The sequence below is a fragment of the Thunnus albacares genome, chromosome 15 (genome assembly GCF_914725855.1).
Source record: "Thunnus albacares chromosome 15, fThuAlb1.1, whole genome shotgun sequence".
Taxonomy (NCBI): Eukaryota; Metazoa; Chordata; class Actinopteri; order Scombriformes; family Scombridae; genus Thunnus; species Thunnus albacares.
Genome location: NC_058120.1, coordinates 2139323 through 2166234, shown reverse-complemented (window position 1 = coordinate 2166234; position 26912 = coordinate 2139323). Strand labels below are relative to the sequence as shown.

Sequence of the window (26912 nt, the reverse complement as noted above, 5' to 3'; positions counted from 1 at the left end):
ATTTACATTATTCATTCATTTTTGCTCTTTTGTTCTGAACTTTGAGGATACATAATGTATGCATAGTATACATACTGTAGAACAAAACACAGCTAAAATGTGTTTAATGCAATAAAGTGATGGATGTAGGTTACTTGGGCCTGTGTTATTGTTGTGTGTAGGTGAGTGTAGGTGCGGTAAGAATGAAGGATGTGGCCAACTCAGACTACTCGAGTCTCATATTACTCTGGATTTTATCCCACATCACCTCAGTGTAGTTGAATTAGGAGGAGATCCATTCACAGCCAGTATAGACAGGAGGAATGACTACAATGACCAATTAATGTACATATAGCATGTGAGTGTTGTATTAAGATAAACATGAAATAGTCCAAAGATTATTAAAACCTACAAAGACTAATCACCCCCCACATAACAGCTGTTTCCACCAACATACACTGATCTTTTTAGTGTTAAAGGACAGGTTCACAATTTTTCAATGTCTGTCTTAAAACAACAGTCAGGAGCCCAAATGAACATGTAAACCTGTTTCTCTTGCTGTAATCATTCCTCCTGTTCATACTGACCATTAGAAGATCCCTTCATAATGACCTTACAATGGAAGTGATGGAGGATAAAATCCACAGTCCTCCTTCTGTGCAAAAATGGATTTAAAAGTTTATCTGAAGCTAATATGAAGCGATAGAATATCTTTCAATGTTACAGTCTTTTTAGTGCCAAAGTTCCTCTTTTTGTTACTATTCTTCAACCACAGCTCAACAGGGAACACGAAGAGGGAATTTGATAATAAAACGATTGTAAATGTGTCAGATATCCACTTGATATGACTGACTCAGAAGACTCATATAAGCTTCACATCAACTTTTAAATGACTGTGTGGACACACTGTGAATTTTGGCCCCATCGCTTACACTGAAAGCACATTTGAGGGGGATATGAGAGCGCTGAGAGTGAACCAAAACAGTAAAGTTACAGTCAGACAGCTAAACAATGAGCTGAAACTCACTATAAAGCTCTGTAAAGCCGAGGGGAGCTGCAGAGTTGCTGATAATTCTCTGTACTGTAGGTCCATCACTATGAGCCACACCCAACAGATTACACACTGTCAGCTCAGACATTGTTATTATAGAGAATATCAATTAGAGCCTCTTTCAGAAGCCCCAACATTCTATTTCTCATTATCTGTGGTTATCTAGGGGGGGCTCTTCTATATAAAAGCCAAACCTGAGACAGAACCTCTCCACACTGAAATGTTGTTTGTCTGTCTTTACAATTTTCTAGTTGAGAGTTTTAGAGCTTAGCATCCTGTCTTTCTTTGTCTTCTCAGATGCACCTGTCCCTCAAGATACAAGTGTTCTTTTAATGTGTTATTATCTCTGCAGTTACACCTTCTGTCTGCCACCTGACATCACTGCAGTGTTTTGCAGTAAATCCACTGATTATTCTGAGCAGACGACAGGGAACATCAGCATAAAAAGAACAAAAGGAACAGCAGAAGAAAGGGCAAAGTGGATGCAGATAAAGATTCAGTAACAGAGACACTGTAGACCAAGATCAGGAGGCAGTTTGGGATAGGAATAAAACTGTCAAAGAAAAAAGATTTTTTTTTTTTTCTACACCACACTATACAAAAGTGTTGCATTCATTCTTTGAAACCTGTGCTTAGCCTAGAAGGCTACTGCTCACAAAAAACATGGAGCTGCTCTACAGTGAAATAAGGAATCACATTTTAAACTGTTATGATGGCAAAAAAAGGGGAAAATAAGGTCCAGTAAGGCTCAATTATCCTTCAAAGCAGATTTAATAGAATCTGGATAAAAAACAAGGTCAACTTTAATGGAATACATTTTACAACAACAACCCTCTAACAGCCTGCTTTTGAGGATATAGAACTTTCTGCACAAGATGTCAAATCATGACAAAAATCATTTTTGTCATTTCATAAAATGACGAAATTATTTACAAGCCCAGATAAAAAATCTATAATACAGATGTTTCTTGTTTCATTTGTCTACTTTACCGCTGTGTTACTAAGGTGCTGCCGTGGCGGTAAATGTAGGGGCTGCACTACCTACCTGTAGACGCTAGGTGGCAGCAGAGTGCTTGAATCTTCCTGATGGGATGTCACTATATACCCCCTGTAGTGAAGTGAGTTGAGCTAATTGATTGTGAACGCATCTAATGAAGTCAGCTGGATCTCAGTATTGGCTTTTGAATACAGTCCAAAACCAATGGTGGCACTCAGAAACCAGGACACTTTTACCACTAACAGAACAGAGCTTTAAATAGAACAGAATCTGTGACCACCCACTGAGTCCTGGGTCAGCTTCATACTGTGGAACATGATGGAATCAGTGAGTCCTCTGAAGGATGGTCATATAGGCCTGATATTAAAACAGCTTTTGAAAATGTCAAAAAATGGGAATTACTGTAGCTTGTTACAAAAGGAGCCAATTAGACTTTAATAGATTAAAGGAGAACCATTTTTACACATCAGTGTGTGTTTCCAGGTGTTGGGGAGAACTACTGCATATGTGTAAAAAGAAGTCTTTTGTGTCTCCAGAGGGAACTATGTGAAATCTGATAAACTGCCTCAAGTGATGTCACTTGAGTCAGCATTAGTTGGGGCTGGAGACTACAGGTTTGAAATTAAAAAAATCTGGAGGTGTGGAGTTAGAAAGAAATGAGGTTAGCAGATCTCTGCAGCTCCTCATCTCTGCTGGAGGCTAGCAGCTCCAGGCTGCATTAACTGCTACTAGCATAACACACCCCACATGCATTTCACACATTTCACAATGGAGTGAAATACGTGTAGGTGCATTGTGGGAAATCTAGGTGCTTGGTTTTTACAAGGAAGAGGGTGGCATGCTATAAAAAACATGATATCTCTGTTTCTGCTGCATTGATTTTAATCCCTTTTTGTTTCAATGTTATAGGTGTGCAATGCTTAATCAGTAGAGAGCACTCTTTTATGGGACAATTTGTTATAAAAAATTGGAAATAATTTTAAAAACATCTAAACATCAAATAAAAAACAAGAAAATAATAAAGCTTAATGACATAAAATACTAATTAAAAATGATTTTCCTCTGGATGCAAGGGGATAAAATCAAGAAGCCCTCCACCTGCTGTACACATGCTATACTGACAACAGCAAGCACAGAGTGTAGCACCAAACATCATCCTTAACAAGGCCCTTAATAAGGAAGGCATGAATGGAACCGAAATGAGCTTAATGTGGCTTCAAATTACATAATTATGACATAATGAGTCACAGGAAGGAAGCAAAATAATAAAGTCAATATTCTCTAAAGCTACCATTAACAGAGCTTAGAGTCAAATATCTTCATACCCCTAATATTGCTCTTAGGAATTGTGCAGTATTGCCAGAGTCCAGACCAGCTTCTGACAAAGCATACTGAGAAGTACAGAATCACAAGATGCCCCGATATAGCATGCCAAATATTATTATATGTCCCTAAAATATCCTGCTGAGAGCAGATCATTTTTCATTTTAAAGATGAAACAGCATCTTTGATATACTGAAAAACCTCTTGCCTTATTTTCTTTTGAACACCACTGTACACCACCTGCTCACCCGCTAAACAGCAGACAGACAAAGTTATCGACTAGGTGGTGAACATAGTGGAGCATTTAGCAGCTAGAAACAGCTCCGCTCACTGTAAATAGCAACTTCACTGCCTGTAATACATCCACAGCCTGTATGTGTCTTGTTACGTGCATCACCATATTTCTAGCCCTCCTCCTGTCGCTCCACATTAAGTTCCACTGTTACATTAAAATACCAGTTTTGAGGAGCAGAAATATGCGGGGCGCGGCTCAAACCATTCGGGGCTGAAGCAGTGGTAGCCCCAAACCCAAAGCTTTGGCACAGTGCTCACAGCTGTTGTGTTCACAAATGAAATGCACACTTTTCACCGTAAGTGTAGCAATATAGGGGCATTTGAGGGGACACAGTGATTCGCAACTTAAAAAGAATATGCGAGAAGGGTAAAGTTGTTGCCTGCAGCATTGCCCATAAAACTGCTGAATGTATCACTACCCTAAGCTTTATGCTCTGTTAGCTAAAGCTAGATATTTTGCTAGTGCCCTTTAAATATGAAAATAAATCAATCAATCTTTTTGAGTCAAATACTATTTATATTTACAGTACACATAAAGAGTTTGGTTAGTATTTTGGCTTTGTGGCTTGCTAGCTTGCTCATGTTTGCTAGCTAGCTACGTTTTAGCTTAGCACACTATAAAAATATCAACCTAAGCAAAGCATCAGCTACAACAGCAAGTGGCTACTAAAAATGAATTTACAAATGTTATGATGTGTGATAAAGTATTCAAAAAGGTGAAATGATTAACATTGAATTGAAACATGAGGTTAAATATATATACAACTGTATTCCCATGGGGCAATTTCGATTAGGACTACAGTGTGTGCATCATACTTAGTTGTCTGCAGGAGCCAATATTAGTAGATCTCACTGATACCTATGGCAAATATATTGCTGAAACTCTGAGGGGCAGGGGGTTTCAGAACAGGGAACTCTGAAGCTGAGATTCAGCAGGTTATGTTGAAACACCTTTTTAATCACTTGGGTAATGAATGAAATGTAATGTTGACTGAGTAGAGCAGCAAGCTCATCCAGGCCCATATCTGTCTCCCTTTCTGGAATGTTAATAGGTTTCATCTTTCTGTGTATGTTATTTGTTATTTATTGAACACTTTATATTCTAATTTATTTATTAAATAATAATTTTTCCAAAATTCTGGAATATCTTTTTATTTTCCCCCAGAATTAAACAGGTGTTTATCACTATCAGTTTATCAGCATAGCAGCAATTCACATTAATACAGTAAGAATGAGGGAAATTACAAAAAAAGTGATGTAATGTAATGTAATCCCCCACCCCAATTTTATCAGCTGTTGTCAATTAATGTTCATTTGTGAGTTAGCCAAATAACAAATGAAACTGTTGGCTTCTTATCTGCTAAACATGCATTTCCAGCAGATGTCTGTACGCTCAGCCAAAGTATGGAACTGCTATGGAAAGAAACGCCAATCTGAATTGTTTTGATATTTAATAAGTCAGTCAATTTTTAACTTTTTTGCTGTTTAAAAATTGAGTGTGTCTGTTTCTACATACATAATCTAGCTTTAGCTGAATTTTCCAGCCTTGTCCGTTGTACTGTTAGTATTTAGCAGTCAATTCCTGACTAACAGCTACTGCTAGCAAACAGTAAATAGTGGGATCCATCAGTTATAAATTTAAGTGTTACATTTTTAACCTCTTACCGGGCAAAATAATGTATCCAAAATGAGAAGATTACTGCTCTTCAACCCTTTTGATTACAGTAATAACCCTGAGGTTAAAGTGTCCCATGAGAAGTACTGATGGGCACATTTGACCCCCTCCCAATCCCCCTCCTCCCAATCCTAATACACTTACATGGTCCAGTAATTACTGTGTGTAAACTGGTTGTAAAGCAAGTCAAAATATCTGCTGTGTAAAAGGATTGTATTGAAAATATTTATGCTGCATGGGACTTGAATTAAAATGTTTCCTCTTAGGCAGATGAACATAGGTCGTGAACAATGAGTCAGATGCTGCAATGATACAGACCTCAGACTGTAGAGGACGTGTCCATCAGGAAAGACACGCAGCATGATGTTGTCAGTGGTGGTGTCATGGATGAAGGACCTCTTAGAGTGGACAAAGAAGACATCAGGGACCCAGATCTTCTTCACCAGACGACCGTCAAACGTCATGCTCTTGTTGGTGCTGCTGGTGAACGACAGGCGCTCATCCTTCCAGTAGTGCCTCAGGTACAGGGTCATGGTGAAGTCCTGTGGGAAAGAAAGAAAGAGTGTTAGAGTAATGCTGTGTCCCTATGTTGATTGTTCTGCTATCTACCTGACCATCTTTGAGTGATTAAATCAAATCTCTGGATTATTCCTTCCACATTCTGGAGGCTAAAGGTGCTCTGACTCCTGTTTTACTGGGACTTTAAAGCCAAAACAGGTAAGATAAGATATAGTAAATATAGTTTATTCTAAGTGAAAAGAGCTGTTGAGTTTAAAACATAATATGCACGATATTGACTTGGAATGTGCAAATGTTCACAGTATAAACAGTACATGTAATGTACAAATGTAGAAATACAAATAATTGCGTTAGTGTAACGCGCCATTGTTCAATAGACTGTAGCTTCCTGCCAGAGGGGAGTGTTTCAATTCAGTTTATGTTCGAGGTAGGAGGATTTTACTGATTACACCAGTAAAATGTTTATTTGTGACATGCTAAAACACAGTGTAACACCTGCACAAGCAGCCCAAGGCTGTGAAACCAAATGTAAGACTTCTGAGAAACAGTGACCCTGCATCCACACTGAGAGGGAAATGACTGACGGGAGCTGAACAACAAGGGAAATCTGTTTGCTGTTTACACCATCAAAAAGACCATCAGCAGAGAAAACCGGCCAATGTTTAACTGCTTTTGGTCTTCTAGTTGTCAACATTTAATTAGATTTCCTCACTTTGGTGTTTGCCTTCGCACTGACTACATGTGATGAGTTATTGTGAAAACTGATTCAGCTCTGTACATTTTCATCAAAGAATCTTTCACACACAAAAAAAATCTGTATGTTGTTGAATTCTCTTTAAGGTAAGAAATACAATTACTAAAAGTTCTGACCTTGATACTCTATGGTCCCTTCCACTGGGTACAAAAGACGCCCCAATGTCTGTTCTGTTTCTAGGGCTGACGTATAAAGTTACAATCATTGAGACTGTCATTACATCAAACCATATTGTAACACTATTTTTGTTTGGTACTGAGCTCTGCTGTGTGTGAAAAACTACTCATACTGATGAAGGATGCAAATTTTTTTGACTGACTCCTGCATTGAACAACATGCATTTAACTGCGCTATAAACAGATACACCAGCTGCTCTTTTCTTGTATTTCTGACAAAGTAACTGCTCAAGGTGCTATAGTATTAAACCCCTCATGTAACCATCAGTAACAGGGCTGTCACCAAATCAACCAGAATACCAACCAGTGTATTTGGCCAGATGACAAACAGGCAACATGTGGGGAAAAGTCTGAAATATTTAATGAGCACTTTTTGTACAACAGACAGAAAGGTCAGCATTAAAACACAACAAATGAGTGAACAGAGTGAGCAGTATTACAAATGTCTAACAAAATTAACAACCCCATAACTATTTTTTTTTTTCAAATCAAATACTAGTTAATAAATTATTAGAAGTCAAACTAGTGTTGCGTTATGCAAAACTGGTGGACAGGTGAGGAAATGACTAATATTTGATTTTTTATTAACATGTTGAATTAAATTTTTTAAAAAATCAGTCTTTTACAGTGACTTGCAATATCCTTCTACTCCAAAAGTTTAACCACACACACATATAACTGATCCCGACCATCTGCACCCACAGATCCAGTCCTGACTGGGTCGACTGTGCAGATATATTAATCATTCTCTCTAAAACCTTAATGGGATGTTTGATTCCAGCTTTAAATTTTGAATAACATAATAGCAAGGTCATTTGATTTATGATTTATCAACTAAAGCACATTACAAAAACCTGTTAAATTTGAAGCTTTAAAGGCGGTTTCTGCTGGGTAGGTTTATTCTGTGTTCTGGTTTTTCTTTTGGTTTTGTTTTTGCTATTTGATCCATTTTTCACTGTTAACTTAGCTTTTATTTTTGTTTTATTATTTCATGTTTGCCTTTTGTAAAGTGCTCTGCTTTTGCTGAGTGCTGCATGAATAAATCTTATCTTCATCTCATTCTGTGACATGCATCATATGGAATCTCTGGCGGCGCTGTAGGTAGTGTTGGATAAACAGGTTTTCTTACCATATCGACTTCAGAGATGCTGTCCAAACTCTCCACCTGAACATCCACTCCAACTGGGATGGCAGGACCTGACCAACAAAAGACCATTATTAACTACTGGATGTGAAAGCACATTCATTCATTCATTCATTTTATTTTATTTATATTAAACCTCAGAAAACATATTGAAGGAGAACCCTCATTTTCAATGGTGCTGAGGTACAGACATACAATAAATGCAGAAAAAAATTAAATAGCAATAAAAGAATACATGGCTATATCAATTAGAAACAAGGTAAAATTAACAATGCTAAAAAGTAAAAGTGTAATATATATAAATATAATAAAACAACTAGGGATGCACAATATTATCGGCACGTCATCGGTATTGGCTGATAAAAGCTCTAAAATGAAATATCAGCATCGGCCATTTCTGCCAATTATGAGAGGCCGATTTGTTGCCATCTCCTCCGCCACCCGACTGTGCTTCCCTCCATGGACTGTTTCACCCTGATTGTCCAGTGCTTCCTCCGCAGCTGCCCGTCAGACCTGCTGCTTCTTCCCACTTTAACCTGAATAACAAACCGGGGCTCGGTGCTCTGGTTGGATCCACATGCAGAACCGGGGCTAACGTTAGCTGGGATCCAACCAGAGCATCGAGCTCCGGTTTGTTATTCAGGTTAAAGTGGGAAGAAACAGCTTGAGTGAAGTGGAGCCTGCAGAGGAAGCACCCGGACCGTCAGGGAGAAACGTTCCGTCGAGGAGCTGCTAAGTTCGGCTGCACAGATAGGAAACACCTCGGCTGACAGGATGTACCACTCTGTTTGGAAAAAAATCTTTTTGGTTTATAACGGCGATTGGGAACCAGCGTATTAGGTGCATTACCTTCTGCTCCAGGGTGTGGACCAGAGATTAAATCCTACACATTTATCCTGTCTGTCTAATAAATTAATTGAAAACTCTACTGCTCCTCCCACTTAGCAGGTTCATTTAAGTTTTAAGTCTTCCTAAATTCTTCCTTCATATATTATCTTTCTTGATCATACTTAGTACAATCTATGCTTGCATGCATAATAGTCTCCTCAGCCATCTGGAAAAAAATATGTGCATATATCAGTATTGGCGCATACATCGGTATCGGCATCAGCAATCAGCCACAGTGAGTTGGAAATATCGGCAAAAAATCCAATATCGTGCACCCATAAAAACAATGATAACAATAATAATAAGAACAATTAAAAACATTAAAAGCAATGACAGTTACAATCAATAAAATTTGCAATTAAACCTTGGTATTGAGCAGTATTAATGAGGTCAACTTGAAGTTTTTTTTAAGCATATTCCAACTATGTGGGGCACAGTAACAGAAAGCAGATCTTCCTAACTGTGTATGAATTTTTGGCACCTGCAGGGTGAGCCATGTCAGTGAGTGGCTACAATGGCCACCAACATTCCAAGAAAGCAGGACTGAGAGATAGAGGGGGAGCTTAAATGCTGATCCCTCCTCACTCATAGAGCAGGTAGGCTAGTTTTTTGATACAGTAGGCAATGTTGTGTCCCATAACTATCTCCAGTGATGAATCTTAATGCTGCATCTAAAGGTTTGAGAGCAGAACTGTCCTTCAGCCCATAAATAACATCCCTGTAGTCCAATACAGAGAGCAAAACAAGTCTTCTTCAACAAGTCTTTTTCTTGTGAATAAAGGAAAATGAGATTTATTTATACTAAAAAGAAAGCCCAATTTCAATCTTAGCTTTGGTAACAACATGTCAATATGGACTTTAAAAGTACGTTTTTCATCGACCCAATATTACCTATCTTGACACACTTACACCTATCAGAAAGATCATTGAGAAACAACAACAGGCAGCTAGCATTGTCAAAACCCAAAGAAGAAAGCCGTAGTAAAAACAGAAAGTGGTCAATTGTGTCAAAAGCTTTGGTTAAATCAACAAAAATAGCATCTCATTGTTTTTGTTATCTAATGCTGAGACTATATTGTTAATAATTAAAGAAGTAGCAGAAATAGTGCAATGCTTAGGCCTGAAGCCAGACTGAAATGGAGTTAGTATGGAATGTGTGGATAAATTTCAACTTGAAGTCAATCAAATATTTTTGCAAGACAAGATAGTTTTGAGATTGGACAATAATTATTTAACTCAGATTTGCTACCACCTTTATAGAGAGGAAGAACATAAGCAGTCTTCCAAACTGTAGGAATGATGCCAGAGGTAATGCTAAGATTGAAAATATGAATTATATATTCAGAAATTAGCTGTGCTGAGAATTTCAAAGCAAACGGTTCCAGTTTGTCATCACCCATTGATTTCCATGCATCAATATTGCATAAGGTGTCAGCTACCATCCGACTGGAGACAGGAGATAAGCTAAAGGAGTGGTTTACTTCGGCACTAGTGTTAAGGAAGGATGAATTATGTTCTTCCATACAACTGTTGGGACCAACACTAAGACTGTCAAATAACTGACAAGATGAAGCAAAATGATTGAACCAGGGAGTGGGGCTACATTTTGTTCTTCTCTTTTTAAAGGGTGCATGTTTATCTAAAACTGAGTTAAAAACATTGGTAAAATAACTTAAAAGCTATTTCAGGATCAGGGATTTTGAGAGTGTCAGAGATTGGACTGGAATCAAGGACATGTAGAAAGGCCTGGTCATTAAAATGTTTTAAGTTTCTTCTGACCACTATGTGTGAATTAGTTTTCCTCTGTTTCACATTTCTAATTTAAACAATCAGGCAATGGTCACTAACACCAAGGTAAAAAACACCACAGGCAGGATATTTCTCTGGTCTGTTTGTTAATATTAAGCCTGACTTGGAGGAATCCTCAGGTTGGGGCGAGTGGAGTGTGAAATAAACAGTGTAAAATTAAGATTGTAAAAAAGTTCTTTAAGATTACTAGATGCTGAGGTAAGCCAGTCTAAATTGAGATCACCAAGGATAATCACCTCTTGATCAATCAATGGTGCAATTAATTCACCAATTTTTTGGGCAGAAGGAGATCTGTAGACACCAATGACTATTACTGAATTATTATGCCCCAGATAAATTTTCAAGGAAATAAATTCAAAATATTTAGGAAGTAAGATTAAAGTCAGCTCAAGCACAGACAGAGATGATTTTTACCAGCTCTATCTGCTCTGAAAATACTTCAACCACTAAAAGAAACAGTTTGACTATTATGACTTCTTTTGATTTAGATGTAAGAAACCAAAACCTCCTCTAGTCTTAAAAACCTGTGGGTCATTTAAATAATTTAAATTAGTGTCTGAAGTGATGAGTGAAGTCAGTCAGTTTTAGAGCTGAAAGAGCTGCCTTCAGGCAATTTTGAGGCTGAACATTAACAGACAAGCACCAGATTGTTTGACTGCTAATCTCAAAGGCCACCTATATATAAGCAATTATCACAGGGTTGTTGAAAATGTCTGTCTGGTCCGTGTCCAATAGAAAAATTACCAGTGTTAGATGTGGAACCAAACAGCATGCCCACAACCCCCTCAATATCTCCGCTCAACCCTCACCAAGCCGCACCACCTGATTTGGTCTGAATATGGCCTAAATCTGAATACAGGTACTGATACAGCGGTATCTTTGTGTTACACCCGTAATTCCAACAGTACATTAATTGGGGCAAATGAAGAAGCTGGTTTGTCCCCAGATTCAACTAAAAGTCAGTACAACTGAGCCTTCTTACTAAGAATTTCTCCAACTTCAAATACTGATGTGAAATTCTGGCACCCAGATAGAGGAAACAGAATTTAATTTTTTTTTAAAAATGTTATAGTTCACATGAACAAGGACAAATATTTTGACTAATGCCTTCTTCAGTGTGTGGGCTCAGTGACTTTGTTAACCCCTTTTAAACACCCAATGAACAGGAAAGAAGAAAAGACAATTTTTTTAGAATGGCAATAAGAAATAACATGAATTCCAAAATATGGAGTATATTTGCTGCATATAAACACTCCACAAAATATTCAACCTCTAAAAAGGAGTAAAGTCTAACTCATCAATTCTCAAGCATATGTTCATGAAACCAGTAGAGATATTAATGGGATAAAAATGATGTTTACCATAATATTAGTATTATGACATGCTGATATAGTAACATGACTGAAAGTGAATGCAACATTGGAGCAGGCTCTGCTGTGGAGACTTCAATAGTGTGGAAGTGGTTTGATGATGAAGATGAACCTTCAGAGGACAACGGGCTGATGAGCTACATCACGCAACAAAGGCCATGCACACTGTCATCTACACACTCAATTTATCAAGGGAAAAGACATGTCAGGATCTGTCTGTTACAGCTCAGCAGGTAACACCGATTGATCACATTGTACACGTGCTTCTAGATAATTATTCAGAGCAGCACATTGTGACACTGGGGGTAAAAAAAACCTTCGGATGTTTTAAGGGCTCAATCAGCTGGACATGTGAAGTAAAAAGAGCTCACTGCACAAGCAGTACTGCAGGTCAGACTCCAGGCTGAAGACCCCAGATAATCACCAACTGGACTTATAGTATTCTGATGTTACTCACAACATCATGATATTATGATTATGAACATACCTCCATACCTGTTCAAATTAGGTAGACAGAGACATCTGTGTTTGTTTGTCTTCTGCCTTACAAATGGATAAACATCCAGGAAATAAGAACTGCTTTCAGTATGAACCAGTTTATTTTAGTTATAAATCACTACAAAAAAAAAAAAAAAAGTCTTCCCATTAAAAGTGGAGACTGTGTGCTCTGTGGATTATCCAGAGTAGCAGGGGCATTGTTCCTGGAAAAAACAAGCTGCCATAGAGGTTTTTAAATGTCATTTGTTAATGCTGTGAGCAGAAGAAACTAAATTCTACTTACATCCATTGTGTTGGTGTGGAGGCAGAAATATCGAACAGGCATCTCAAAACCTGGACAAATACAACCAAAACTGTCTGCATGGACAGATACCAAGGACCCGTTTGAAAAAACAGGTTTAATAAACTCAGAACCTAACCCTGAACTCTGAAACTCTTGAGTTTTCAGTTCTAGAGCAGCTGATTGGAGTCAGTTCAATCAACTCTCCTTATGTTCAGCACATGCATGTTGAATGAAAAAAATAATCAATAGAGCTCCAATACTAAAATAACCATGGCAGCAGTTATGAATTTAGTGATTTTCAGTTGAAAAGATGTCAAAGTTATTCTTTAGGTCTGTTTTACATGTTTTTACTCAACACCATTTAATTACTATATTTAAGTGTGTCGCAAATTTAAACATAGCCCCCGAAATGATGTTAAACATGTAACAACTATTGCAGCCTATTAGAAAAGTCCATTTAGCCCAATTTTAAATCTAAAGTCTGCAGCTGCACCACAATCCAGCTCACTCAGAAATATTAACATATACCATAAAATATGATATGAAAACAATGTTCCAGCAGTGTGAATCTAAATATGAGATGATTATTGATTGATCAGTGTCTTATAGTAGGAGTAAAGCGTCATACAAATTTTATATGACAATGTGCAATACACTTTTCTGTGCAGGAGAACTGTTTTGAGAGTCGCAATGTTATTAAAAATAAAAGACATGAATAGATTTAATTGTGAGCTGAGGGTGAATTTACGCTGTTTTAATATATGAATGTGATGACAGAGATTGCTGTGCAAATAGAAATGACTGATTGCACATAAAAGCGGTAACGTTGGTAGAGATAGTCATTGAGCAACAATTTAATATCCAAACAGGATTTTGATCTCCATCTCCTGACATAAACCTCTGCAAATTGATGCACTTTGATGTATGTGTTGATATGGACTGAATGAATGAGGAAATGAAACGCTGTGTCTGACAGCTGCTCCAAGCTCAGCAAGAGGAGAGAGAAGCCCCTTTCACACATGCAGTCTATCCCTGAAATGTTCCAGAACATTTCCTGCATGGCGTCATGTCTGAATGGGAGCAGGGATGGATATTCAGGGAAATCTGTGCCGCCAATTTCCCACCTCAAGACCTAGTAACACTTCAGGGAAAATGCTGGTACGGCTGTGTTATGAATGAAAGCAGCAACATTACAGGGACAAGCACGTACAGGGCTACGTCTGTTTGACGAAAGTTGCTTTCATGTGGAGTGAGCGAACCAATTACAAGACTCTGTTGATGATGTATTTGAATCCACGACTTGTTTACCTTGCCAATACTTTTGTGGGTGATTTTATAACTAACAAGTAATAGAAAGGCTGGAAACTAGACAGATTCAGAAATATATTACAAGAACACTGGCACCCGACAAAAACAGCTCCTCACCCACCGTGTTCCTGAAAATAATAAGAGACGTCTTCACCACATATGAACATTCGTACTTGCCCCATCTTCTTCTTCTGTTGAGTTTTAGGGCGGTTGGTATCTATAAGTGTTGCATTATCGCCATCTGCTGGACTGTCTCTTGCCCTATTTATTGAATGTAGCTGCATATGTGAATAGTGAAAATCACCAGTGATGCCTGAAAGGTTATCGCAGTAATTTACTGGGAACTATGTGTGGAAGAGGCTAGAGAGACAGGGAGAGAAAGCTGCCAGCCAGCAGGTTAGCTTCACAGACTAAGTTACCACAGTAACTGACAGAGTTAAAGTTGTCTGTTCTTGGAACTGAAAACCCAAACAAACTCAGAGTCTGTGTTTATCAAGCATCTCAGAGTATGAAGTCACTCCTCCTAACTTTTAGGAGTAGGAGTAAAATCAATTTATCACCCTCCTAACTTAGGAAATCACTCTCTGAGCCCCAGAGGAATCCTAAGCTGTTAGGAGTCACCAGGAGGTGCAGGAGGAGACTTTCATTGATCACTATGAGCTTACGGCTCATGCTCTCACCACATATATCTGTCGATACCTCAGGGACAGTGAACAGTGATGACTTGGATCGACCAACACAACCAACAACTTCTATATATGTACAGTTATAAGGTGAGTGGAGTGGACAGTGGAGAAGATAAATTCCAGGTACTCCACAGTCACGTTTGCAGCATCATCTCTGCATATGCAGTACTGCACAATACATGCAACATTCAGCACTCATTTAGGCATTTTAAAATGATGTGATTGGATAGATCTAACCAGGATGTCACAGCTGAATCACATTATCTAGTCCGCAGTTTAAACTGTTTATAGAGTTACTTTTTAAAGTGTTTTGCCAGTGTTTACTCATCTAATGCAAAGGGCACACCATTACAGTTTCTATTTTGTGGCTCTCAGTGTTATAAAACAGTGATATCACACACTTTTTCAGGAGTAATCCCTCTTGCTAAAAGCTTCATACATTCTCTCAAGTCCTACTCTGAGTTAGTATGGTACTACTATAGTATTTTTAGTCCTAGATTAACTTTTAGATCTCATATCTCACTCACAGTAACTGTGAAGCATGGTGCATTTCTGAGAGTGCTGAGGAATAATCTGGATCCAGCTATAATCTGGATCTTGATCTGGATCATCTCAGTTTGTCTCCACAAGCTGAGACGACAACAGCAGAAAACACTGAATGACTGACATACTGTGGCTAATCCATCATCACCTGTGTGATGACAACCGCTGCCTTGTCTCAAAGTGCCAAACATTTCCACACCACATGGTTCTATCCCCTGAGCTCTGTGTTTGTTCCTTATCTTCATCCTATAGAAGCACAACTCTCTCCATCACCAGTGCTGGAAGAAGTATTCAGATCCTTTATTTGAGTAAAAGTACCAATACAGCGATGTAAAAATGCTCCATTACAAGTAAAAGTCCTGCATGAAAAATCCTACTTAAAGGGGACCTATTATGCTTTTCCTTATTTTCAGTCATACATATAATGTTACAATGTTGGATGTTCATATTAGATGTGGTCAAAGTGTCAAATAATGAGTAAACATATGTAGCAGTAATCCCTGTGAGCAGAAAGCAGCAGCTTCAGACTGCTCTGAATGCTCGGTTTCCAACGGTTTTTTCGACTCTCAGCCCGAGCTGACATCAGCTCATGACAGATTTCTATATACGGTCATCTGCTCCACACACAGTGTGTGAGTTCACTGCTCCGCTCCGCTAACATTATTGCATTTTTCCATTGTTTTTTGGGTAGTCACGCTGAGCCATGACTCCATTACACAGCAGGGCAAAGCAAAATAAGTAGTTTACCTGTTGGAAGTGTGCTGGTCTCTGTAAATCTGTAAATGTGTAAATTGAGCTGTTAACAACTCATAGACATGTGAAATGTGACCCCGACTACACACTGCTTTATGTAAGACGTCAAAAGCCAAAAAGGTTGGAAACCACTGGTTTCATCTTTAACAATGTGTTGTATTTTAAAAGCTTGTTATATTATCCATTGTGTCAATTCTTCATCTGAAAAGTAACTAAAGCTGTCAAATAAATGTAGTGGAGTAGAAAGTACAATATTTCCCTCTGAAATGTAGTGGGGTGGAAGTATAAAGTAACATCACATGGAAATACTCAAGTAAAGTACAAGTACCTCAAAATTGTACTTAAGTACAGTATTTGAGTAAAAATACTTAGTTACCTTTCACCACTGTCCATCACTATGTTTACTCAGTGAGACCTACAAGCTCAATAACCCCAAACCATAACAAACATTATCTTAGTCACCTTAACCATCACCAAGGCTAACTTGCTTCTTTTACATGCTATGATCATCTGAAATGATAAATTTCAAGTGTAAGTGGACTGTATTTCACAGAACAAATGTAAAACCTCTACAAAATCTCAATTTTCACCTATAAATCTAAATTTTCACAAAATTTCTCTCTCTCTCTCTTTCACTATGTGCACAGTCGATGTGCACTCTCTACTTTGAATCACTGTCTAAATATAAACTAAATATAAATTGATTGTAATTGCCCAATGTCATGGCTGTATTTTTGGTTATCCAGATTCATTCAATATCAGATATATCTGTAATTCCCTAGAAAGGAAATGGTGAAAGTCAGGTAATGGACAAACCAGCTAACGTTTAACTCAAAATATCAATTTTTGTGTGTTTGATTGCAATACATATGCTCACTAAGTGTTTATACATAATGCATTGACTACATTCTATAAACGTAACTAGATTAAAATTTCTTTTGTTTTATTGGCATATGGCTTATATACTGCATATGTCTAATACAGTATACAGTATATATGGCTATAATATGCAACACAACTTTGGAAGTGTATGGCTGCCAATATTGAAATAAAATGATTTATCTGATCAAATTAAAATTTTGTTTTCCTTTTTCAAAGTCAAATTGAATTTTTAAAATGAAAAACCTCTACTGAGAAAAAAACAGGTCATTCTATTGTCTGGGGTTGTGTGGTTGTACAAATGAAATTGAAATGGTCTTTTCCATGGACAGTTTAATGATGCTTGACTTTGACAGATTCACAAAAAACTCTCGAGAAAAGTGAAAACTGCATTTCACATTAGATTTCATTGTCATTGTGACTGCTTTGAGTTGGAGTAAACTGATAAATTACATTTTGCCTTCAACATCATGTGCAAACAAATGGAAAAATGAAATTTCAATATGATTAAACTAACATATAGTTGTGGTGTGATGACACACACAGTTAACAGAAGATTCCCACAGACGTATACAGCTCCACACATGAAGAGTCTGCAAGAATTCGTGAGGAAAGTTTCTTTCCTGATATTTGTCTTTATGTCTTTCCAGCTTGTTTCAAGGAGAGACTTCAATACAAAGAAAGTGTGAGTGTGTGAGATCTAACATCAATGTATCTGTCTCATCAGTGTGTCTCAGAGTCCCATATTGATGACCTGCATACCAGAAACTCTTCATGGGGCTTGAGAATCAACATTGGGCTGTGCTGCATTCAGGGGGTAATCTGTCATAGATCCAGAGATGGGGGTGACATGTTGGAATAAAGTGACAAATACTGCGAGGGAAAGGCATTACAAAGAAGACCTGTAGCAGGTGGTAACAAACAGTAAGAATGAAATCTGGAGGATGAATTATTCTTTAAACCTGCAGTTTGGACCTTTTGTCTCTCCCTTCTGGCAGTGAGAGTAATTACACAAACACTATTGACATCATCGCCACACACCCCTGACATTTTTTACGTGAGCCGGTCCCCGCCATGGTGATGCGAAGGCACATTGGGGCACACTGAGGACAGTCCACCCCATTCAACAGTTGAAAACCAATCATTGCCTGTTGACGAAAAATGCATCACTACCAGTGCGCCAGCGTGGGAATGTCACCACAGACACCAGATTCAAATATCCGCTATACTGTGAAATACAAAGAGATTTATCTGGCAGTGATTGGCTTAATCAGCACTGTGTGGCAAGGGCTTGAATGTAACGGACATTCATTTATGTGTAAAAGTCCTGCACTCCAGCTTTAACTAACTACTTGACACTTGATTCATCATTCATACTTGTATGTCAAAATTCTTGAAGACAATAACTTTTAACAACAGGTTTTAGATTAATATTTTGTCCACCCCATTAACATACATGAAGGGAAGAAATATTACTTTCAATATAATGCAGTCTAGTACACCATCACCACCACCCACTACAACCACAATAATAAACATAAAGTAGAATTATCACCTTTCTGACAATGTCAACAAAGACTGAAAATGTATAAGCTTTGTAAAAGTAGAATTTATGGCAGAGCTGTTGTATTGGATTGCATTAGATTGCACAGGTGTTCCTAATAAAGTGCTCAGTGAGTGTGCAGTGTAGTGCTTGAGCTGAGGAAGAGAAAATTAAACTACCAGATTTTTGCCCAAAAGCAGCTTTTCAGAGGAACTGATTAAGGCTTTGAATATAATATCAGTAAAAATGACATGTTCCCTTACATCAGACGTTTGGCTGATCTCATAAATAGAGCCGATGTATTTCAGGCTCTCTAATTCTCTGAGGTCACTTGTTTTGTGCCTCAATGCAGTCAGTCAAACTAATTTATCATGTACAAATCAGTTTTGTTAACCACTGTAAAAAGTGTTTGTTCAAGGCCTTTGAATGCTAACAGCCCAGCACTGTCTGCAAGATTTAATACATCCTGAAAGCAGTAATCCATAATTATTTTTCCCACATAAATGTACTGCACATTCACATAAATAAATGAAGAGTTTGACTTAGAGATGAAGAATCTGCATTTTATCTGATCATAATGGATAATAACCTATAAATAATAGAGAATAAAGGCTTTTCTCCTGCTGTCTTCACAAACACTGCTGATAAACAAACCATACACATGTACACGATTTAGTAGTTGCCTGGTATAATAAAAGATAATCAGTGTAGGAGTGATAGCAGGTTTCAGTGTTGATGCTGAGCAGTTAGTGTATCAGAGGGTTTATCAGAAGTTTTTTCACTGGAAACAGTTGTCTGCTGCTGCAGGAAACCAGGCTGATGAGAGCAGAGTTGTGGGCCGTACACACACACAATGAACTAAAGGAGGCTAAAAGACTCTGTGGAGCTGCGGTCAACTGCAGAGTGGCTTTGGCCTTGTATCAGTGACACCTTTCACATTACAGTCATTTGGTCCATTGTTCATTATTTTATTTTTTATGTAGCATTTAAGTGAAATTATAGTGTTTGTCTGGATGGTATCGTCATAGTTTTGTCCATTATGGCTAGGTTATGATAATATTTCAATCACCATCTACCTTGAGAAATGTAGACTTTGGTGTTGTGGTTGCTGACCAAAATTAAGGAGAGACTCAGCGGCCACACATTTCTGAGTTCTTTGTTTAGGGCTGAGATTGACACTAAAATGAGAATAGCTGGTCCACCTTAAAGGTCAGTCCACCTTAAGTGAGCCTGGTCAGGTTAGGTTGTTGTTAGGCATTGTTGCTAACTTTGGGGCTAACCTCCTTCACTTGGCTTCCAACAGGGAAACAACAGACAAGACTATTTTTTTGTCTAGACAAGCTGCAGCATGTATTGATTGATTGACAACTCACTGCTTAAGTTTCCTCTGCTCCACTCACATTCACCGTCACTTTTCTTCCACTCTCTCTTTCACACTCCTAGAGTTTCCCAGGCAACGACACAGAGGTTGACTCACGTTTCACAACAACGCTGCACAGAGGCTCCCAAACGCTATTGATTTCCAAAAAAAAAATGGATAATTGGTGTTGTTTTAGCATTAAAAATATATTTTTCTTGTTAGCCTGGTGACCTGCCAGGCCTGTACAATTATAGAAGAAACACTGCACAGTGAAAAAAAAGAGTAAAATGTTATCACGACCGATAGTCATAATGGACAAAATTGGGATTGACACCCAGGTTGGAAAAATCCTGGAATTTCCCTCTGGACACCCACACTGGTGTCTGGATGCACTTTTACAGTTAGTTCTGGATCTTCTCGTATTTACGTGTGTGTTCCTCAGTTGGGACAAAGTGTCATTTGCGGGGTAACAGCTGTCTGATGGCGTAACAGATTGGTGCCTGTGCTAATCTAAGCTGTAAACAGGAGGAACTGCTGCCAGCTTAATCTGCTCATCACTGCTGCAGTGGGGCCTGCCTCCATGCAGCTAGGCAGAGCTAGGGCTAACATTGCAGGCCAGTTGAATGACACTGGGTGAAGCTAGCAGCTGAAGCCACACTCCAGTCCCCTCAAATTAAGCCGACATCTCCAGATGGTATCTGGGTGCTACTGACCCATTCATCAGTGAGCACTGCTTAAAGCTTTAGCAACAAAAAAAGGAAACTGAAAACTGTGGTGATTATCATTGTGACGTTCCCCTGAGCTCTTGCTCCCTCACAGATGACACACTGGGATAGCATGTCACTTTGGTGCTCAGGGATAAAGCAAATGACAAGTTTCTGCTGTTCATAATATTCCATAAGCTGAACATCATCTCATGTCAATACAGAAAACCATTTAGCCATGCACACATTTACAAGTGACAGCATTTCATTTGGTTTAACATAATAAAGCAGCAGCGAGCCTAAATCTATAGATTATTTCAGTTTCCTTTGAGGTAGCAAGCTTGATACAATCTTCTAATTGAATCTCTACAGTTCTGAAATCAAACTGGCAGCAGCAGTCACAGCCCTGATGTTGGTGGATATCATGCCACTTTATTCTAAGACTTGCGGGGGATGGTAATTCAATTACTTCATTTATAGTAAAAGCCTCTAAATGCAATACAATAAATATTATGCCTTTATGTGCATTTTAGTGATGCATCCATCGCCCTTAAACCTTTTCATCAGGACTAAAAGTTTAGAAAGTGCTCAGTGGCAAAGCTCCCAGTGTGGATGTGTGGATGAGGGTGCAACAGGGATCACTGGAAAAGACCCTAGAGCTTTGTTAACTTCCTTGGATAAATAAAGACTAAAGAAGTAGTCTTCTGTGGCAGTTCTACCTTCTCTTAAAGACAGTATTCCTTACAGTCAAGTTTGCTGCCAGTTGCTGTCCCTTTGCCTTCGATCATCTACACATTGTTAAAGCTTCATTTATAGATTTTTTTGGCCACCTGGGGGCTGTGGAGCGAGCTGAAAATACAATCTGATGTATCAACTCATGAAGTTGTTATGGAGAGCAGAGATTAAGCCCGTCAGAAGTAAAAGAGAAAAACTTGATCAAATTCGCGTTGATATTTGTAAAAAAAAAATCCAGCTTGGGAACCATGATGAAGTGTCAGTGTCATTGTTGTCAGACAGTTTTTACTTGTTTTCAGTGTTTAATGATGTGATTAGGTGTGTTCACTTCATATCTGTAGTTGTGTGTGCCCAAATAGTTGTGCAGACTGCAGGTTATGGGATGGCAGCAAGAAAAGGGACATTTGTTCCCCAAAATTGCCCTTAAGATGCCACTCTGCCCTAGACTTGGTGCTTTTTTATGGGGGTACTTATGTTGCCTGGAAGGAGGTAACATATGGCAAGGGGGGGGGGCTTTTTACTTTACTTTACTTATTGGCCTTTTACTCGCAACGGTTTTGCAAGTAAAAGGCCAAGTACTTTATCAAACCACCTGTTCAACAAGCATAATAAACATGTAGAAAATCGATATTTTCACCTGCTTTGCCTGCAGTGTTCCATCCACCACCAGTATGTTTTACACAACTACAGTGCGCTACTTAAGCTAATAACGAAAGCTGTCTGTATGTGTATGTGTACCTGCAGCAGTGAATCACATCAGCAGCAGAGGCAGGAGGACAGAGGACAGGAGGAAAAACTACCTGCACCGAGAGCAGCTGTGCACACGCCACTTGATTTGTGGTGACAGATGGGTTGAAACTGTATGTCGTATGTGGATTGTGTGTGTAGATTGTGTTTCATAGAGGAATTGTTAACCTGGATAACATTAGATAAAAATACAAAACTTATGGATCTGTGTGTATCACAATTATTCATAATAAAGGTTGAGGGCCGTGCAAATTACAGGGGTTTCCCAGGAGAAACAACAAAACAGGAGCACAGCAGGAGAGGGGGTGAAAATACAGGAGAAACCCAGGAAAAGTGGGAGTGTTGGCAGGTCTGAAAGTACCAAAAATAAGACACCGCATACTGCAAATATTCACATCTATTTCACCACTTCAATTCCAACTAAAATAGATCCATTCAAAAACATTTTTCATAAAAACTCAAAATAATACAATCAAATCCACAGCCAGTGTGTAGATTTTTTGATGTGATTTATAAGATAAAATTGTAATAATAGCTTCCATAGTCTACCAGCCAGCTGGCGCAGACCAGCCTGGAACAATAGCCGGCTGAATGGCATGGTTTTTTACAGTTTACAGCTAAAAAGCTGTAAAGATGAAATCACACAAGAGCACTGGTTGATGGCCAACCCAGTATCACGGCAGTTCATGAAATAGTCCTGAAATTTAATCTATAGATTTGTGTTTATGGCTTAGCACAACTTTCAAACTAATGTATTTCAATTGGACATATGTTTCATGCCTGCACCATGTTTTTTTTACTGTCAGTCGGGATTCAGGAGCACAGAAGCTGTATTGTTTTTTCTCATTTGTTATTCATTTTTTAAAACTATAACCACTACATCAATTAACATTTAATCATGAGATTTTATCCTTGTTTTTATTTCTTTATTTTAATTTTATCAGTACAGTCAATGGTATGAGTCAGTCTGGTGGGCGGACTGGAGGACCCTCTGTCTGTCTTCAACATTTCTCAACAGAAAAACACGGAAGTGTCCTTGATAACTCAACAATACAATAGGTCAATGTTTTTGATAGCAGAAGCTGCTACTATAGCCATGAGCCTCCTCGACCGTACTAAGGATACAAAGACAGTCCACTTTATGTTATGTTAGAAAACTTTTAATAACTATTATATCTGCTATTTACTTTTAATTATTGAATTTATTACAAACTGATTAAGATGTCTGTGAGCAGTTGGTTTGGTGAATCCCTTCCATTCATACACACATACACACTCACGTTGGAAGATGTGGCTCATGGAAGTGCATTGTGTTATGACCGCATTTAACTCCTGCTTTGGCTAAAATATCTGAAATAAACCAACATCTCTTTCTTAACATAGATCATCTATATGCAGTGTAATTACTGCTGCACTAGATATTGGATATATTCAGTAGATATATCTTTATACAAACCTTTTTACAACCCTAAACTGGAAGAACTACAACTGTGGTGCTGATTTGTATCAAGCTGCATGGGGCTGCTCTAGGACACTGTAATTTTTAAAAGTTATTAGTGTTTTTCCTAGAATTGGAAGTTGTAAATACTAAATTGAGAGTACACTTAGGAGTTTAAGGGGATGGTAAACACGTTTGTGCAATCAGATTTAAATATCTAATTGTTAAATGGGTGAAAATTAATTTTAACCATATTTTATCCATATCTGACAGTGCCCCCAGTTGTTGACTATACTCACATGATAGCTGAGGTCAAGAACTCTCTATAACAGCTGGTCCCATGTCTGGAGCCCCTTTTGTTGCTGAATTATAAACTTTCAAACATGCACTGAGGTCAAGGTTCAAAGGCCAGTATTTCAAAGCAGTAGCCATGTAGAATCTTCATACTGACATATGTTACTCTCCAGGTTGAGACCTTTCCAACGATGTATTTGGTTTAGCTCTACGACAAAGTTTTAATTTTCTCATTTCATGGACACAAGCATGCAGGTTACTATTTACACAACCCTGGAGATTGTTTGTATCTTCATGATTCTTGGTTTTGGGATCTTATGTCAGCATGACAGAGCCTGTTCAGTCAGCATCTGTTTTATTAGCTAATGCAAGCATACAAAGAATGTGTCTTGGTGTTTGCTCAAAAGTAATGTAATAATAATAATAATAATAATAATAATAATAATAATAATAATAATAATAATAATAATAATAATAATAATAATAATGAAATAAACAAAGTAATATTCATTTTAATTGAAAATCTTTTTACAGAATGTAATAGTAATAGTTTTGAAATGGGATTTGAAATATTGACTGTACAAAGGAAATATGGACTGTGCTATGGACAAAAAATGAAGTGTATGAAATATGAGAGTGACAAGAGCAACAATTAAATGTGACATGTGCATAAATAATTTAATTATGTAACAGTGGAGGTTGAATGTAATGCACGATGTAAAGTCCAGTCTGATGAAATATATGAAAGTGATAAATGCAGAGATTAAATGAGGGATGTGGAATGTAAAGTCCGGTCTAATAACCCCGTCTTCATCCTATTTATATGGCCATCGTACAAGATTTGATGCGCACACACACACACACACACACACACGTTGGAATGCTTTATTGGATGACATGGCTCAATATTAATTGAGGACTCAGTTTTAAGAGAGATAAAAATTTTAAATATTCTCAGCCACATATTCTTGGAAATATAAAATTAAATGAGCAACTTCACATTTTACAATCACAGGCTATAAAACACCTTTTCTTAATAGAGATAGTGGTGTTTGGTATACGGGTTGCTGCTGACTGGTGGCAATTTGAAGTGGAATGAAGCCCACTGATGGCAGACAACCCAAAACAGTAGTTGAATGTGCCATATCCGCCCACAACACAGTGCTCTTCCGTAGCCTTCCACTATCTACAACTGAGAAGACTTATCAAGGACACTTTTGTGTTTTTGTGTTGAGAAATGTTGAGGATATCATTAAAATTGACAGTGAGGAAAATACTTCCCGGCGGCAGGTCATCCAGTCCATGTACACCAATGTAACTAATGTGTTAGTCAACAATTGCCTACAGTAGCATATCTGGCTCTTGAGCTGCTAAATGTTTACCAGCTAGTGGCTAACTTTGTCTGTCTGTTGTTTGTTGCTGGGCAGGTAGTGAGCTTTTTTGCTAAAAACAGGTTGATGAAATCAGAAAATATGCTAAGAGAGGCTATAAAGCTCTGTAGAGCTGAGGGAAACTGCAGATTTGGTGATAATTCTCTGTGGGTTTGTCACTGTATGTGCGACAAAATAAAGCATCATTATCAAAAGGCCTACAACTGTTTAAGGGTTCTATACATTCGGTGCTTTTGGATTTTTCTAAGACACACCTATTTTCATTGAATCCAACGGTGTGCCTTTAAGAGCTGGGTGGAGGAAATATTAAAGTAATAGGCCGCATGAAACAACCCCACCTCTGACTTTGTGACCTCTGATAAATCCGCAACACTGCTAAGCCACCACATTTTCTGAAAAGCACACAGTGGCTTTGGTATACAGTTAACAGATCATAACATGCCTCGCCCGAGCCCATACATCAAATGATCTAGCCGATGGGCTTTCTCTCTCTTTCCCTTCTGCATGGATTAACAACAAGCTTAATGTGTTATTTTACCGAGGATTAAGAGCAATAATACACCCCACACGTTAGCCACACTCACCCCCCTCTATCCAGTGACTGACATCCAGCATCTGACCTTGATACTGATCTTTTTAAATATGTTCACGTGTACATATAGTATGTAATAGTCCTGCAGTACATACAGTATACTGGATCCTGAAGACGGAGATGCCCTTCATCCACTGTCCAACACTTTGATCCAGACTAATGTTTTGACAACCACTGGCCAGATAGTCATGATATTGTGTATTGTTATTCATGGTCCCCTGGAGAAATATCTTAATAATTTTGGTGATTCCAGTCCTTTCAGCTGGCGCCATCACTGGGTCAACAAACAATGCCTAGATTTCCATAAAGAAATTCTGATTAATTTCCATGGTCCCAGAAGGATAAGTACTATTTTTGGGTGACTACCTGACCTTTTCTCTACCATCACCATCAGGTCACATTTTTCACTTAAATGAGAGGGAGTTTGCACACTGAATCCTGAAAGCTCCCTGGAGTTTAATAGGGCACCATTTTGACCATCAAAGTAAAGGCAAACCTTAATAGTTTAAACTATTCAACTCTTGGGAGAATACTCCCATTGTAAGCCGCTTTTGTCCCACACCACACACACACCAAACTGGAGAAGGATATGCCTTTTTTATCCGGGTTCTTTGCTTCACATTTTCCATTTAGCAGCAAGATATATCTCAAAATCTATTAGCCACATGGCCGTGACATTCTGAGCACATTATTACTCCTGAGGGGATAAACCCTTTCAGTATTTAAGTATGCAAAGATTGAAAATTACAAGGGTGATGTAACTTAAAACCTTCAGCAGTATATTTTATGATGGCTTGTGACATCATAAGGATTGTTAGTTGCATTGACTTCAACCTCAGAGTGATCAGTATTAAAGGCTTTTATTTTGGTCGCTCCTTTGTAACATTGTCCTCACCAGAAGTAACTGCTGAAAACAACAGCAACAGTAAAATTATTACCCAACCCCATATTGTCAACATACAACACAGTTTACAGAGTGACTTTGAACTTCAGAGTTGTACACACATAGTCAATGGCAATTTTCCAGATTATTAGCAACATTATGGATGTACTCAGTTTCAGTTTGACCTCCAAATTAAGTGGTTTAGATAGTCTGGATGAACTGTTGGTTTGACTGCTTGCTCTTCTTGCCCCATTGGATGTTTTCAGTGATCAGTTGTAACTCTCAGTAATAACTTT

At 38.2% G+C, this 26912-nt stretch overlaps 1 protein-coding gene across 2 annotated transcripts in view; it reads right to left on the bottom strand.

Moving 5' to 3' along the window:
* The window catches only part of gabrr2a (gamma-aminobutyric acid type A receptor subunit rho2a), a 66771-nt gene that overhangs the window by 33340 nt on the left and 6519 nt on the right, over positions 1-26912 (bottom strand). For both annotated transcript variants that reach the window (XM_044375631.1, XM_044375630.1), the window contains exons 3-4: positions 7898-7965; positions 5638-5861 (exon numbers count right to left, since the gene is read on the bottom strand). In XM_044375631.1, coding sequence (XP_044231566.1) covers positions 5638-5861; positions 7898-7965 — 292 coding nt within the window. The remainder of the gene's footprint in view (positions 1-5637; positions 5862-7897; positions 7966-26912) is intronic.